Genomic DNA, 15929 nt, shown 5'->3' with positions numbered 1-15929 from the left:
ATGGCTTTCCTGTTGGACATTTTAAGCTGAACCCAAAGTGTGGTGCCTGGGAGGTTTATTCATTCTATATGCCAGTGAGAGACAATTAACCCGACTAGTACAGAGATCCAGATGTTGATGAATGCCTGAAAAGAGCTCACGTTAGAGCCAGATGTTACCTGTTTTGTCCTCAGTGCTGACGGGCCCGGCGGCCTGTCCCTCCAGCTGTGTTTCTGGGGACTCGATGTGAACTTTGATCTCCTCTGATGTCGCGCTGGATGTGGCATGACCATTTAGATTTTCTCTGCTGATTGTTTCCTCTAGAAGAAGAAGAAGAAGAAATCCTTTATTCGTCACAATTTTTTACACAACATGTGGAGTTAGGTGGGGAAACTGCACACGCCATGCATATGTGAAGTTATTTCTCCACTTTTAACCCATCCTTGGTCAGTCCTTCCTCCACGGCAGACCGGGAGCGGTGGGCTGCCAGCCGACCGGCGCCCGGGGACCAGTTCCTCTGTCATCACCATTGGTCAGGTGGTGATCCTCTTGCATGTTTTTAGTGGGGGTATTTTTATGGAGGATACCCCAGGTGAGCTCGGGGAGAACATGCAAACTCCACACAGAAAGACCCTTTTTCTTTGAGCAGCAGGCACTGAAGGCATGGTGGAAGACACGCCACCAGCGCCCACAGCGGGAATCGAACCGGGACTTTCCAGCTGTGAGGTGACAGTGTTTCCACCGTGCCACCAAAAGGGGGGATCTCTACCCACTGCAACACTTCTTAAAGAAAACCTAACTGTTAGGGAAATCCTCTGCCTGTCAGTAATGCCCAGGTGCTTGAAAGCTGCTGAAAGCTTAAATTTCTATTCTGAGTTCTGACTTCACTGACATTACAACAGACACAATTTATCGCATTTGACAAAGTTGGACTTCAGAGGCCTAATCTCACAAATGACTCCATCTGTGTTCATAAGTAACTGAAATGTCTTGAGCTGTGATTTCAGCTCCATCGTCATCCACACATTTGACGAATGATAAGGGAAACTAAACAAACAAATGAAGAAACAAGCGAGTGAATCATCAGACAAACCTTGGTCAGGGATGAGAACTCCTTTCCTGATGAGCTCCTCCCGCGTTTGCCTGGTGGAGATTTTTCTCTCCAAAACTGAAAGAGGTAAATCACAGTCAGTGTATGATTCAGTGTAAGATTTTACTTGCTTGTCCTTTATCAAGTCATCTAGCTACAGCAATTAATTCACAGAGTAATCTACAAAAGCATTGCACAACGGCTACTTTCCTCCTTTTATTGCGAAAACTTCCCACGCTGCACTGCACGAAACAGCACCACATATCAAGCCATAGATGAGGAACTACACCCACTCTGTCACCCTGCTGCAGCTATCGTGGCCATTTTTCTCTTAAAACTCTTCAGAAGGAATCAATCTGCCTTGTTCACAGTGAGATCTGTCTCTGATCTCTGATCTGCTTTTCTTCATCGTATTTTGAACATATGGTTGGATGAAACAAGGGATCTGAAGACGCCATCTTGGGATCATAGCAATGGGCATGCTCAGCGTTTTCTGATACTTGTAAAAAAGAATCATTAGATTAGCCGTACACACAAAACTTGGACCGGTTTTGTACTCATAACGCTGAACTGACTGACTTCAATGTCCATGTTTGTTTGCACTTCCAAATGCACGGGTAAATAACAGGGCTTTATTATTATCCAACACTGTTTTATCCCTTTAACTAGCAAGGGATTACTGGGAACCAAAATCCTCATCAGAGGACGCTAATCAAGAGGAGAAAACACTGGTTTGAACTTTGACCTCAAAAATGAAATGGACTAAAGACTCTGAGTATTGCACAAGGATGAGTGGTGCAGGTGATGCCCCTGAGTGTGGAGAGAGGAGGAACCATTAAACACTCAGGGTGCAGAAGTTCAGCCACTGAATCTCCACAAGCTCCAGGTGTGATGCTCTCTCGCCGCCTCCGACGTCCAAATAAATAACTTGTGTAGAGAGAAATTGATTTGTTTTTTGCTTCACACCTGGATAGTCCAGCCAGAGGCATGAAACCAAAATGCAGATACATAACGCAGAGAAGGTCAGATGCACCTGGCAGCTGTGAGTGAGTCTCTGCTTTTTGTATCTACTTCTGTCCCTTTTTAATTTCCCAGACAGCGCTTGAAGGAATGAATCAGTGAGAGCTGCAAACAAACCGTTCACTCTTCTCCTTTTAAAGCTCTTCTGGGGAGCAACGCTGCTCCTGTTCATATTTAATGTTCAGCATTAATCCAAAAGTCCACGGCATGAGGTTGAGTGAGGATAGCGCATCAGACGCCGCCCATCACTTCTTCATTAAGTCATTAAGACGCACACACAACGGCCTACCTTTGGAAAGATCCTGGAACTTGTCACTGGTCTTCTTCTTCCTCCACTTCCAGGGTTTGAACAGTTTTCCTAGCGACGACAGCTTGCCTCGCTGCTGCCGTGATGCATGGGCATTCTGGGTATTGGCGGTGCTGTCCACCACCACATCGCAGCTGGCCAGTGAGGATGATTTCTCCAACCCATCAACTGGAAGACACACATGCAGGAATACAAAAATATAACATCCAAGGTCACGAGCGCTACACTTCTCTATATGCGCCAGAGGGCTTTTTGTCTTGTGATACTTGGCCATAGTACACATACTTCATATCTATATAAATAAACAACATGAAGTATTGTGGTAACAGCTAATGTTGGACTTCAAACGTGTTCAAACAAAGCCATCTTTTCACTCACTCATACTGCAATAACTCATGATACACTACTATCAGGACCCCCACAGCAGCAATAAACACTTATTTATCAGTCACTTGTTTCTCTTTACAACGCAGCTTTCAACAGCTCAGCAGGAACATTATTTCTAACTCCGTCTCTGTACAGTATTTGTGTGTGTGTGTGTCTTGGCTAGATCCATGTCCCTCCACAACTCCTCCTCTTCCCGTTGGAAGATTAGAAGTGCTTTCTGTGTGTGTTATGTGAATGTGTGTGTGTGTGTGTGTGTGTCAGGCCAGAACCTGACAGAGGAAAGAGAGGTGGTGTGTGATTCCTCAGATTCAAGCAGAGGAAGGTCTTTGTTTGTTCAGCTACAGAACAGCAACTGCTGAAACCTCCTGACTGTAAGGAGCCCAGCAGGGATCAAAAGTTTATCATTTCAAACTTGAAGTAGTTTTTCCCTGAATCTCATAATTTGTGCCACTGAATTGCTAAATTCATTCCCTCAAAGGGCGGAGGGGGTTACAGTGGCAGCTAGGAACTGAGGCTAGTTGTTGTGTCTGGTCTGGTCAGCTAACAGCAGGTTAGGATCCGTGTTTTAGACAAGCGACAACCTCCGAGTGCATAAAGCGCCAAAAACTGCAATTCCTCAAGTGGCCACTTGAGGGTGGCTCCAAAAGCAAGTCAATCTCCATGGACCCCCTTATTAAAATGGTCAAATTTACAGCAGAAATAACCATGTTTACAGCCTAAATTGGCTTAAAGTTATGTATAATTAAGGGCATGGCCGCTGTGAGTGACAGCTAGCTGGTAGATCTCAGCGGACAGGCTTCAATCGGTCCACCTCAGCTCCATGTGAGCATACACACACAAATAATTCTGTGACTGAACTAGATGTTTGTGTGAGAGAGTCAGATATCAACAAAGCTTCTCACAGACCAGCTGATCTCAGCTCGTGTCCGTCTCAAAAACCACGGACAGAAACACAATAAACGTTGGTTAAAAAGGCAACAGAGCAGCATTTTCTCAATTCTATGTAAGACGCTTAGGCAGCAACATAGTCAGCAAAGAGCAAAAGCTGGCCAGATTATCCAGTCATTCAGCACATTTTTGACAATAGGAAGGAAGGAATTACTAGTAAGGCCATTTGACCAATAGAACCAAAACCACTGTTTGAAAGCTAAATAAAAATAGTAGACAAATATAAAGTTAAGCTTTAAGGCATCTGGTGGTCTGCAGGAGAGTTAACTTGTCTCATCAGTCTAAATTAAGTGGGGCTCCTATAATGAAAAACAAGAGATTCAATGGATGTAATTACTGCAGCATTTTACTTTTGCGGTAAATAAAGTGTTAAAGTAATAAAGTGTTCATTGTAAAATCACAAGATCGCATAAAACTCTGCAGGTGATCGCTCTCTAGCGCATTTTGCTCACCTTATGACCCTGACTGCTGCAAAAAAATAAAAAACAAAATAACATACACATACACAGCATTGCAATTAAGAGCACAAAAACCAAGAGTGAAGACATGGAAAAATGCAGTGCAGAGCCCAGCGCATGCTCTCCCAAGACACCAATTTAATTCTGTCTCTCGCATACACATATACATTCACACACACAGACACACACACACACTCTCATTTCCTGTTCCTGTGTTGATATCAAATCGCAACAATAGGTGCATTTCAGCAGCTGCTTTGTGCTGCTAATTATGGGAAAATCAGTAACAGCGATTATCATCACCATTAGCCCAACTATTAAACCTCTAGTGGGAACCAAACAGGGACAATGGACGGACTTATTACTTGCAGAGAAGAGAAACGAGAGAGAAAGAAAGAAGCAAAGAGAAACAATGGAGAGGAGCGAAAGAAAGACTATTGTTAACTTTAGAGAACAGAGAAAAAAAATAGGAATAAAGAGAGAAAGAGATAGTGAAGTGACAAACACCTGATCATCTGCTTTCTCACGGAATCCCTGCATTGATACGACAAAGTGGGTACTTCGAGAAAAAGGGAAGATTTGAGAGTCACGCATGTCATGTAGCAATACAGGAAATGGATATTTTAGTAAGCCTACATTTCTACGACACACATGCAGCACATACGTTCACAATGTGAGCGTTCACCTGCAAGCAAAGCAACTTTTTAAGCAAGTAAATCTACATTTACACGCACTTTATTACACTATCAATTGATCCTGGTCCCATTCTACAGCGTTCAATACAACCTTTATTTCCACAGAATATCCAGTATTCATGTCCTCTGGACCAGTGTTTCCCAAAATGAGGAGGAATCTTTGGGAACTGTTGCTTCAGACCCCCCAAAAATGAGACTATCCTCCAAAGAAGGACAGCGTCAGTCAATTCAGAAAGACATGCAAGGAGCAGAGGAGGAAGTCAGGTGACGCTGTCATAGAGCGACAAAGGCCATGTGGAGGGGAGGTCGGGGTGGACGGAGGGTCAGTTAAACATCAGACTTCAACATAAGAGACCGCAGCTTGTTTCCTGTTTCCAACCGACAGTGAGTGTCGGTTTTTGTAAAGCGTGACCTCGACCATTCCCTAACCTTAACCACGTGTTACCATGACAACATAGGTACCCCAGCCTTACTTATTTTAACCCAAACTGTGATCTTTCCCTCACCCCAACCGACCCACTTTAGTGCCAAACCCTAACCAAACCTTAACCACACCGGCGTTAAGCTGATGCACTTTCCAACCCTGATTTGTTGACGTTTCCTGGAGCACCACATCCCCGAACGACAAGGCAACGTCATGTTCACCCACCCACCCTCATTGCCCCCTTCACACCCCCACTCTGTGAGAAATACAGAAATCAACTGTCAGCTGCAAAGGAAATGACGGCACAATCAGTAAACAGACAGCTAAAGAATACAATAGAGTCAGATCAAAGCCGAAGAAGGACATATGGGTGAATACTGGAAATTAAAATCCATTCATCACAAAACAAGAAATGCAAATGCTCGCAGCTTTACAGCAATCCTGCATTTCAGGCAAGACGGATCTGTCCAAGAAAAGCAAAGGATTTTTACCGAAACAGTACTGACTCCAGCTTTTTAACTGCACCAGCGTGGCTCCAATCCACCTCAGGTCACCTCGGGGATGGTTTTATGCATTACAACTGCTGACTCGACGGCTCGATTCCACACTGGATTTCACACAGGGGCGTTTTATTTTGAAACAGATGACTCGCAATGTCATGCTAGGAGGGTGAGTCAGGATATGGATATACAGCAGCTGTGGAAATGAGTGGGATCATCTGAAACACTGCTTGAGACACAACAGACATCTCAACAAAGAAATCCCACACAGAAGTTGTTCACTGAGCTGTAATTATTGTTCCAAGGCAACGACACGCTGAACAATGTGTTAAACTGATGAACCAGTTGAGTTTTCTGTTCATTTTCTGGTATGGATGGCATATACTGCCTGGTACAACACTGTGAGGTTAAAGCGGTTTTGGATTGTGACACAGCCATCATGCTTTTCTTTTTTTTCCGATGTTATAGCAGGGACATGTGTTGAGGAGGAGGGGAAAGGGAGAGGCTTCCTTCCTTCACTGCGAGTCACCGGGGAGGGAAGAACCAGACGTCACGAACAGAGGAAGAGGGATGGAGGGGGAGACAAAAGAGAGGAGAAGACGGAGAAAGAAGGGGAGAGGTGGAAACTGAGGTGGGGCAGCAGAAAAAGGAGGGCAGAAACAGGGGGAGGAAAGACGAAGGAAAAAAGTTAACATGAGGTGTTGGATGGGAGCGGAGGGAGGGGCGACGCCGGGCATTAGCTGCAGTTTTTAACACTTGGGTCATTTCTTCCAAATCGTTCTCCAATGCAGGCCAGAGGAGCTCAAATCTGCACAACTCATGACACTCACAGGACCTAGCAGCTCATATTAAGAGCTCAAAAACTGAATCGAACAGGAAACTGCAGCTTCGAAGTGTTTAACAGGGTCATAACTCACGAAGGCTCAGATGATGATGATCACTTTTATGTTAATGATCTATTAATAAGAACTCGACAGAGCCACTTCAGCATTTAAAGCACATTATGCAACCTGTAATGCAGCCATGTAGAGCATGGACATCATCATCATCGCCGCAGGTTCCTATGCGCGCATGCATGTTGGCTTACGTGAGCTCCAACAGTTTGGGGTTTACTTTAAATGCTGACAGCATCATAAAAAAAGTGAGTTCCACTTTTTGTTTTCATCCGGAGACCTCTGCCGCTTCCTGTATCTCACTGCCTTAAAGTGTTCCCATAAAACACTTCAACAAATGTAAAATGTCTACTTTTTTTGGCTCACGGACACACTGAGGACTGCAGATGGTGAGAAAAAACGATTTCTAAGTATGGAGGTGAAGCACATGCTCACACACTCCTGAAATAAAGTTTATGTATTTTGTTCCTGCGTTTTATCTTTTAAGGCTTTATGGTTTGTGGTGGTTTAATGGTTTAATGTGTTACAGTATGTAAACTCCTACACCTGAGCATAATGCATGATGAGCGATGTTTTCAAGAGTCAGGGTGCTGACACATTAAAGGAGAAATGAATGTGAACACCACAAGGTTGACTCAGTAGCTTTCAATCACACGCTGCGATCGTCTTCAGCAGATGGAGTCATAGAAATGAGGACGGTGCTGCTCCAAGACCATGTGAAAAGCTCAAAAGCTCCACAACGGCTACAGAGTGGATGAAGTGGTAAACAAGCTAAGCATTCGGTGCCAACTCTCCTCAAATTGACAGTTCTCAAAGTACTGAAGTTAATTACTCGGCCCAAACAGGAAATGAAACGTCGCTGAATGGTTTCATGAATATGAAAACAAAGAGGATCATGATCTTAAAATCCACCTGACCACGTGGGCTGATGTTAAGACGGCATCTTTGCCACCATCATCAAAACAGCAATCAAGGCAAATGTTTTGGACGAGTCGTGTTCAACCCTCCAACACCTGGACAATCTGTGGCAAGGAGAAGTGAAGCTGCCACTTCACTGCTGGTTTTACTTTTATTTTGTCACCAATCTCTACACTAAAATGGCTGATCCTCTCAAAGCAGTGGATCATAGTCCAGCAGTGTCTATTAAAATGCTGTTTTCTATTGCATCAAGTGGTAAATTGCAGTCATTTGCATTCACGTTGTGCTGCAGGTGTAATACAGCCCTTGATTTGACAGTGAGAATCAATTCTGGACGACCCTACAATAAATAATACATTAAATAAGATGTGAGAGTTTTTACATTGGTGCGCATGTGTAAAATACCCAAATATGAGATCTACGCAGCTGTGACAACTAGACCGAAAAGCTGAAAATAATGAGCTGTTATTTGGATGCCGAGATAATCATTTTCCAAGCACAAACGCCAAACATTTCATGGCTCAGGTGAGGATTTGCTGCTTTTTCTTTCTCTAACTCTAACGATTGAATGAAATGGTAATGGGCTGCATAATCTATAATGAAAATAATTGCTGTTTGGAGACCTAGATTCACTGGTTAATCGATAAACAGAAGAAAAACAACTATTTTGCTAATCTTTTAAGTAATTTTCCAAGCAAAAAATGCCTGACGTTTTCTGGACCCACCCCTCTAATTATGAGTATTTGCTGCTTTTCTCTATTTTCCATCATTGCACACTGAATATTTTAGTTATCTTTGATTACAGCATCTTTGGATGAGAGAAAATGTGAACAGCATTGTTTTTCTTGAGCTTTGCAGCTGTCAAGCCTTAACTGAAAGTGATGAAATTTCCCGTGAAGCCTTGAAAAAAGCTGAATATGCCCACTTGTTGACTCAGACGTGATGTTGTCTTGCTTAATGGGTCCCTGACTGTGAATTAAATGTGAATCCTCTGATCCAGACGGGCTGCAGACACTCTCTGCTCTCTCTTATGGGAAAACAAAGCGGTTCAAATCTAAGCTGCTCTCCTTCAATTCATCTGGACCCGCGTCAAACCGGCTGCTAAATACATAAACTCTGATCAAACAGTACACTTGGAGCCAGCAGCAACAATGCAGCTTTATAAACAACTCTTTGGTTACACAACACATCCTGCTTTAACGCTGGCTCTTTCACTCTTGGGTAACTCAAGCAGCGATAAATTTAGAAACAGTCACGGAGCGAAATGATGCGAGTTCATTAAACGCAACACATCAAGTTAGCTAACGTCTCATTAGCATGCGCCCGTTTAGCGCCTTGTTAGCGCTGAACTGCGGGGAAGCGCCATAAATAATCCGTCAGAAATGCTTGAGAAAGACAGCAAAAGTGAGCAGACATCCTGGGTAAAGATAGCGGAATGAGTGTGAGAGAGACTTGAGGGGAGGGAGCGCACACACTCACCGCTCGCAGACTGAGACACGGCAGACACGGCGGTCTGACCCATATTCAGCTTCTCCGGAGCACCGGGCCGGACCGAGCCCCCCTAAAACCCCACGATCACGGCCTTCTATCACCGCGCAAATCCCGCCCGGAGCCGCCGAGTGAGTTCATTTCGAGAAGAAACGGCTTCACACCGTGATGGCTGAGTCGCTGGAAACTTAGTTCACTGTCTGACTGGGGCGCTACTACGTCGTAACTTCCCCTCCCACCTCTTCTTCCTCCTCCTGTGAGCGGCTCAAGAATGCCGCTCATTCCTCCGGCCAGATTAAAGGCGCTGCTGGGGTCAAAGGGTGGCGGGGTCCGACACCATCAGACATTAGTTTACACTGGCCAAGATAAGAAAATAAAGGGCTGGAGGGTTTAAACGAGTTAACATATTCACTGTGGGCAAAACCGTAATGGTGGTATGTAACTCAGTACATTTACTCAAGTAGTCTACTGTCCAGTTTACAGTTTCCTAGTAACTTAATATCATTAAATGCAACTTTAGATTGGGTTTATTGTAAAGCCCCCTGAGGCAAATTGTCATTTTGTCTGTGAGTTTAAGATTTTGGTTTATATCAAGAAAATTTGACTTTATTCATAAGATTAGATAGTTTTCAGATTCAGATTGTTAATACAAAATATATACATTAGCTAATAAATTATGATGTATTATCATAAAGTAGCTGGAGTACTTCTTCTTAGTACTTCTTCTAATGGCTTTTAAAGAGCAAAATGTGCTTATGTCAGTAAGGTCATATACCATATGTGGTGTTGACCTGGATGTCACAGAGATCTACAAATAGACGTCACTCCTTATCCTTAATTGAAGCAGGGAGAGATATGAAGGGACGGTGGGATGATACTGTCTATTAGGGTAAAAGGTGTGGTGCAATTCAAGTCAATGAGAGCTGCAACAATTATTTTCATTATTGAGTGATCTGCAGATTATTTTCTCAATTAATCATTAGGTTGGTGAAATTTCAAAATGCCCATTATGATGTCTTAAAGCCTAACATGATGGCATCAGACTGCTTGTTGTTTTGATCTAACACCAGTCCAAAACCCAGAAATATTTAGTTTATTACCATGGAACATCAGTAAAAGCAGAATCCCCAACGTCGAGGCTGAAATTGGCATTAACATGATGTGTGGTATGTTATGGTCGCATCAGGTTTAACTGATACTGGATATCATTATTTGTCAGTAAATCTTGATTTTAAAAGTCTTACTTTAGCTGAGTTTCCTTAAGTATAGAGAAAAATAATCAGCTGCCTTTAAGAACTGAAAGAAAGAAAGAAAGAAAGAAAGAAAGAAAGAAAGAAAGAAAGGTTTTGGTTTCACTGTCACGGCATCTAAATACTAAAAAATCTGTCTTAAAATTGAAATATCTAAAGATATCTGTGTGACCAGGCTTGGAAATCAACAAACCAAACAAAGTGTGACGCAAAATTTTAAGCTTACAGTTCATAATGAATAAAGTTCACGGTCTGGACAGTGTCTGTGGCTCCAGAGGAGGGTCACTACAGTCATGTCTGCCTCAGAGGAGATTTATTTTGAAAGGAAGGAGATGAAAATGAACTGTAATCCTGTTTTGAGTGGGTCAAAGGGGAAGAAATGCAGAAATCTGTCAGTGTTTGTCAGCATGGCCTTTAAAAATGATAGTAGGACAGAGAAATAGTGTCTGTTTAGTATTAGACACATGAAGCTCAAACCACTTCTCACTGACGACTGTAGTAAACCAAGCAACACTCCTCCCTCAGAGCCTCAACCCAGGGGTCAACCAGAGTGTAACATAATGTAGTGTGTGTGTGTGTGCGGTGTGTGTGTGTGTGTGTGTGTGTGTGTGTGTGTGTGTGTGTGTGTGTGTGTGAGCGAGCGAGAGAGAGAGAGAGAGAGAGCGAGCTTTATCTATCATCACTGTCAACAAAGTGTCACTTGATGCTTTTCAGATCCCAGTTCGACAGAAGCACAAACACACACACACACACACACACACACACACACACACACACACACACACACACACACACACACACACACAAACTGAAAGTGAGAGAGATGTTGCTGAATCAAACTTGCCCAATCTGGAGATGAAATGGTCTATTTAGGCCAAGACTGCCATCTAGTGTTACCTACACAAACCAACTGGCTGCTCCTCAGCTTATCCAGGAGACTAAAGATGATTTGTGGTTAAATTATTATTCTTACTGTGTCACTGCTCTACGGTCTTTCCTTTTCTCCATTCAAGGGTAAAAAGCCACAGTCTTAACATGTAATCTCATAAGAGAGCACGCTGTTGCTGTGGATCGCTGCAGCAGGTAAGATAAAGCCAGCAGCAAACTCAAACGAAACAAATTTGGCACTTTCACTCAGGAAAAATCAAGGGAATCAAAGCGAAGCCGTGAGTTTGGCTCCTGCAGCAGTGCGTGCAAATCAAAGTCATTAAAATGTTTTCACAGCCTTATTCGCTACCTCTTAATACAGTCATCTGACTCATCTTCAACCAGTAAACAATACTATCAGGTTGGTTGGTTTTTTTTTTACATGCGTACATCATGCCAATGTGATTCGCAAGATCATTAAACGTAAATACCTGTAAAAGAGAGGAAGACTGTATTTGCATTTCAGTCACCAGAATAACTTCCAATCTCCAAACCACAGATATCTTGAAACTTTACATTTCTTTACATTTAAATTTTCAATTTTGTGTTGTGACAATGCTGTGGTTATGGTCTGGTTGGGTTTAGGCACAAAACCCACTTTGTAGGGTTCAGATTGTGAGATTGTGTTTTGGCTTAAAAAGGCGGTTTTGTTGCCACAAACATGGCTGGGAAATACTTCAACGTCTTGTTAAAATATCTGCTTTTGCAGCCACAAACACTCACACAGTGGTCTGCTATTTGGCGGTTATCTCACCATGCTGTCACACCACCACCACCCCCTCCTCCTAATAAGCACCTCTGCTCATAGACACCTACTGGTAATCTGAATACATCACATTGATATCTACAGTAGAAACACTGATATGATACATATGAAACCTACAATAGTATCTGTGGTTTGCAGAAATGTACAATGCCTGCATTTTGTTCTGGTGACTGGGCTGATATTTGAGCTGTTTGAGGGCCTTTGCAAACACTCCAAATACTCCATCTTTGTGTGCTGTATTCCCTAAGCCTTGTGCGCACTCACACCTGGGCACTGCTAAGACTGCTGTAGTCTTACGGGACTGTCGTTAGGGAATAAGATGGATGGAGCAGATAATTGAGACAGGAAGGAAGTCAGTGAGAGGTGGAGGGATAAGACAGGACATGAGGATGGAAGTACTTAGTAAAGTTAACGGCAGAAAATGACTGCGTTAGCATTGATGGGGGTTAATGTCATCAACCTGATCTCTGCAGCGTATACTGACCCAGCACTATTGATGCTCAGTGTGTTTAGATATGAGTCGGGTCAACACAGAGCTCCTACTGATCCTGCAGTTCCCATAATGTAACTCGATGTAACCTGATGTCTTTCAGACAACTCACAGTTTGTATTTCAGGCTTCCCGACTCATTTTTGAAAAAAGGATCCAAGGACAGACTCGACCCAAATAGACCCAAAGATAACTAAGAGTTTGAGCTTGAGATCCCCCAAGGCCAGGTCTATCTATCCAACAGGGTGAAAAATTTTTTTGTCTATCATGCCATCAAATTGTTAAATTCTCAGGATGAGTCAGCTGATGATCAATCTGCCATATGCTGTAATATTGGTGGGCGATGATTCAACTACGGATGACTGAGTTGGATGTACTTCAATTTGAATGCTTTCAAGTTGCAGTGAGAGAAATTTGTAAAAGTCCCGAGGGGCTTTAAAGAGAAATTTATCCCAAAAAAAACAATTATTCTCCTGTTATGACTATAAATCACCTATTCACCTCCTCCTCACTCTCCATTTTCCAAAAAATCACTTAAGACTCACTTGTTCAACATTGCTTTCCATCTCTGAGTCATCTACTCATGTCCTGCTTGTTCTTGTTCTCTGTATTATTTCACGATATTTATTTATTTCTGTTCAGCAACTTTGAGTACCCTGAAAGGTGCTATATAAGAACAATGTATTATTATTGTTATTATTATTATTATTATTATTATTATTAGTAGTAGTAGTAGTAGTAGTAGTAGTAGTAGTAGTAGTATCATGTGATAGATAGACAGATACTGGCGGTTGCTACACATATTTGTCTCAGTATTCAAATACTGTACTTGTACTGCAATTAGTTTATAAAATATATGCTTTGTCATAGATTAAACTACCCCAAAATTAACAAACTATAAAGGGAAACATACTCATGCAGATTAATGCATCAAAATTAATAATCCAATAATATGATACATGAGAGTAAGACTCACAGGTGCCATGTTACTACATTATGAGTACTTTTGCTTTTGATACTTTAAGTACAATCCTCTGCCGCTTGCAGAGGATTCCTCCGCATCAGTTACTGATCTTATATCTTAGAAATGCGGTGAAAAGCTCCCTCTGGATTTAGCTTAGATCAATCTGATGCTTTTACTGTAAATCTAAACATCCAAAATGGAGATCTGTGGAGGTACACCACTCACAGTAAAGTGGACATCCCTTTGAGGATGGGAATTTGTATGCCAAGGTGAAACTTTTCAAGAGCCATAGGTCCTGTTTGTCCTGACACTAAATAACAGAGATCAACTGAGGGAGCCTGACCTTTTCATTGACCAGAACAGCAAAAGGAAAGACAGGAGAGGTGGAGGAGGAGACGGGCCAGAAGAAAGGAAAGGAGTCATCAAATATTAAGTAGTAGCCTCAGCGGAACAAGGAGGTAATAATTGTTTAAGTGCTACTTTTCAAAGGCTTTCTCCCCTGCCCTTTATTTATTTATTAAACTCAGTTTCCTCTGCAAGGTACAGTCTCATGATATTGTCATGGCCAAAGGACTGAGAATATATGTGCATCTAAGTGTGTGACATTACACCAATGGCTTTTCCATGTTAGGGAGCAGTTAACCTTCTCAGGAGTCAAAGAGTGGACGCCTATCTCTTCACCACAACGGTCTGCAAAACCAAACCAAACTGTCATAACAGTCAAGTGTGACTCAGCAAGGAACAGCCTCTGTTATACAAGCAAGCCAAGCCGAGCTGAGAGGAACTGTTCTAAAAGGGTCTCAGCGCACCACCAGTCAAATCTCATCACAGCACTGCGATGCTTCGTTTGTCCAAATCATAGTCCGTCTGTAATCATGTCACATGATGGCTCAGATTAATGACCTGTAAAATGCACTGATCGTGCTTCGTGTGTTATACTGGATATTACTGAAAGCTTGCATCTAAATCAACTATAGTCAGTTTTCCTTCTAAATTTTGTCTAAATTGAACTCAATTTAAAACAATGTACAAACTCATACAAAAGTAATCCCTCTCAATCAGCACTCTCAATCCATATGAAGTGTGTGGTCGTGTTTTTATCTGTAGAGACTCTTCCTGCAGCCTGAATCTTATTATTTTGCATTTTGCTGTGTTCTGAACGTTTCTGAGCATCAACGTTTAGATAGTTGATGTGTCGCCCCCAGCCAACAACAGCACACATGAATATCTAATATCATAGAGAAATACTTAAAATTCATATTTGAAGTTTTTTCGAATTGACATTCAATGCAGTGTAACCACGAAATATAAATCACTGACTGATATTGACTGTTTGCGTAACATTGCTTTCAGAATAATTTAGCTTTAGTTCAGTTTAGTTTATTTAACAGGGGCCATGCAAAACACAACCACTGAGCCAAAGTTAGCTTTATGCACAGCTGATTTACATCTCTGCTCCCTGAGCAGGAAAATATTAAAGACCAATACATACTACAAACAATAAAAAACAAACAATTCAAAGTAATATACGGATAAAACAACATCATAGTCTCCATGTTGGTTCCATACAAAGGTTTAGATCTGCAATCACATGATTGGTTTGTCTTGAGCCATTTTTTAAGTGTGTGATGCTTGTGGCTTGTTGATAGTAATCTGAAATCAGATTTAATAATAGATGACATGCACATGAGTCCACACAGAGAAAGGAAGCCTGTATACAGTATCTAAAAATAACTAAAATTCAGTTGAATTATTCATCCTTACAAACACAAGTATGCCCCTTCTCTGCAAAGTCATTTCCCTATATGTCCCTTTTACAAAGTTTATTTATGTTAATATTAACGGTGCAGTCCTTTTCTTGCCAACACAGTAGTGGTTACTGTCATTCCTCTTCCTCTTCACATATGCCAGCCAGCCTGTCTGAAACCTGATCTCCTGTTTGTTGTATTCTATTTGGCACAACCCATAAGCCGCCATCACTGCTAAAATGTTGCCTGTATAAATCAATAGTTGACATCCTGCCAGACGGGCAACCAGAGAGCTTAAGAGAAAGCGAGCTCGAGAGAGACACTGACAGAGAAAGAGACGGGGACAGAAAAAGATGGAGGGAAGGCTGATACTGTAGCGTGGGGTCTGCAGGATGAAGGCCGCGGTGGCAGGAAAATTTAATATCGACATCAGATTACAAACACTGTTTCATAAAGAAAACACCAGCCATGACTGTTTTAAACATGTTGGATGTGAGGCCATGAGAGAACAGCAAATGGGGAACGTAAACAAACGGCAGGCGGCATTTATTTCCACACCTTCCTTTTCTAACTATATAAGGCCATATCTGCACAGATTTACTGCAGAGCCACTGTGAATGGCAAAAACAGCTGTCTGGAGCACGTCAGTCATGTTTGCTCAGTTGTGTCGCGTGGCTG

At 42.3% G+C, this 15929-nt stretch overlaps 1 protein-coding gene across 5 annotated transcripts in view; it reads right to left on the bottom strand.

Moving 5' to 3' along the window:
• The window catches only part of phactr2 (phosphatase and actin regulator 2), a 40108-nt gene that overhangs the window by 15073 nt on the left and 9106 nt on the right, over positions 1-15929 (bottom strand). For 3 of the 5 annotated variants that reach the window (XM_070977574.1, XM_070977577.1, XM_070977576.1), the window contains exons 2-4: positions 2379-2564; positions 1073-1147; positions 159-299 (exon numbers count right to left, since the gene is read on the bottom strand). In XM_070977574.1, the coding sequence (XP_070833675.1) occupies positions 159-299; positions 1073-1147; positions 2379-2564 (402 nt within the window). Of the gene's footprint in view, positions 1-158; positions 300-1072; positions 1148-2378; positions 2565-9098; positions 9339-15929 lie in introns of those variants that run through there. The other 2 variants (XM_070977578.1, XM_070977575.1) reach the window with 2 other exon arrangements.

The sequence above is a fragment of the Chaetodon trifascialis genome, chromosome 13, assembly GCF_039877785.1.
Source record: "Chaetodon trifascialis isolate fChaTrf1 chromosome 13, fChaTrf1.hap1, whole genome shotgun sequence".
Taxonomy (NCBI): domain Eukaryota; kingdom Metazoa; phylum Chordata; class Actinopteri; order Chaetodontiformes; family Chaetodontidae; genus Chaetodon; species Chaetodon trifascialis.
Note: the sequence above shows the minus strand (reverse complement) of the source record. Positions and strands in the feature narration are given on the sequence as shown.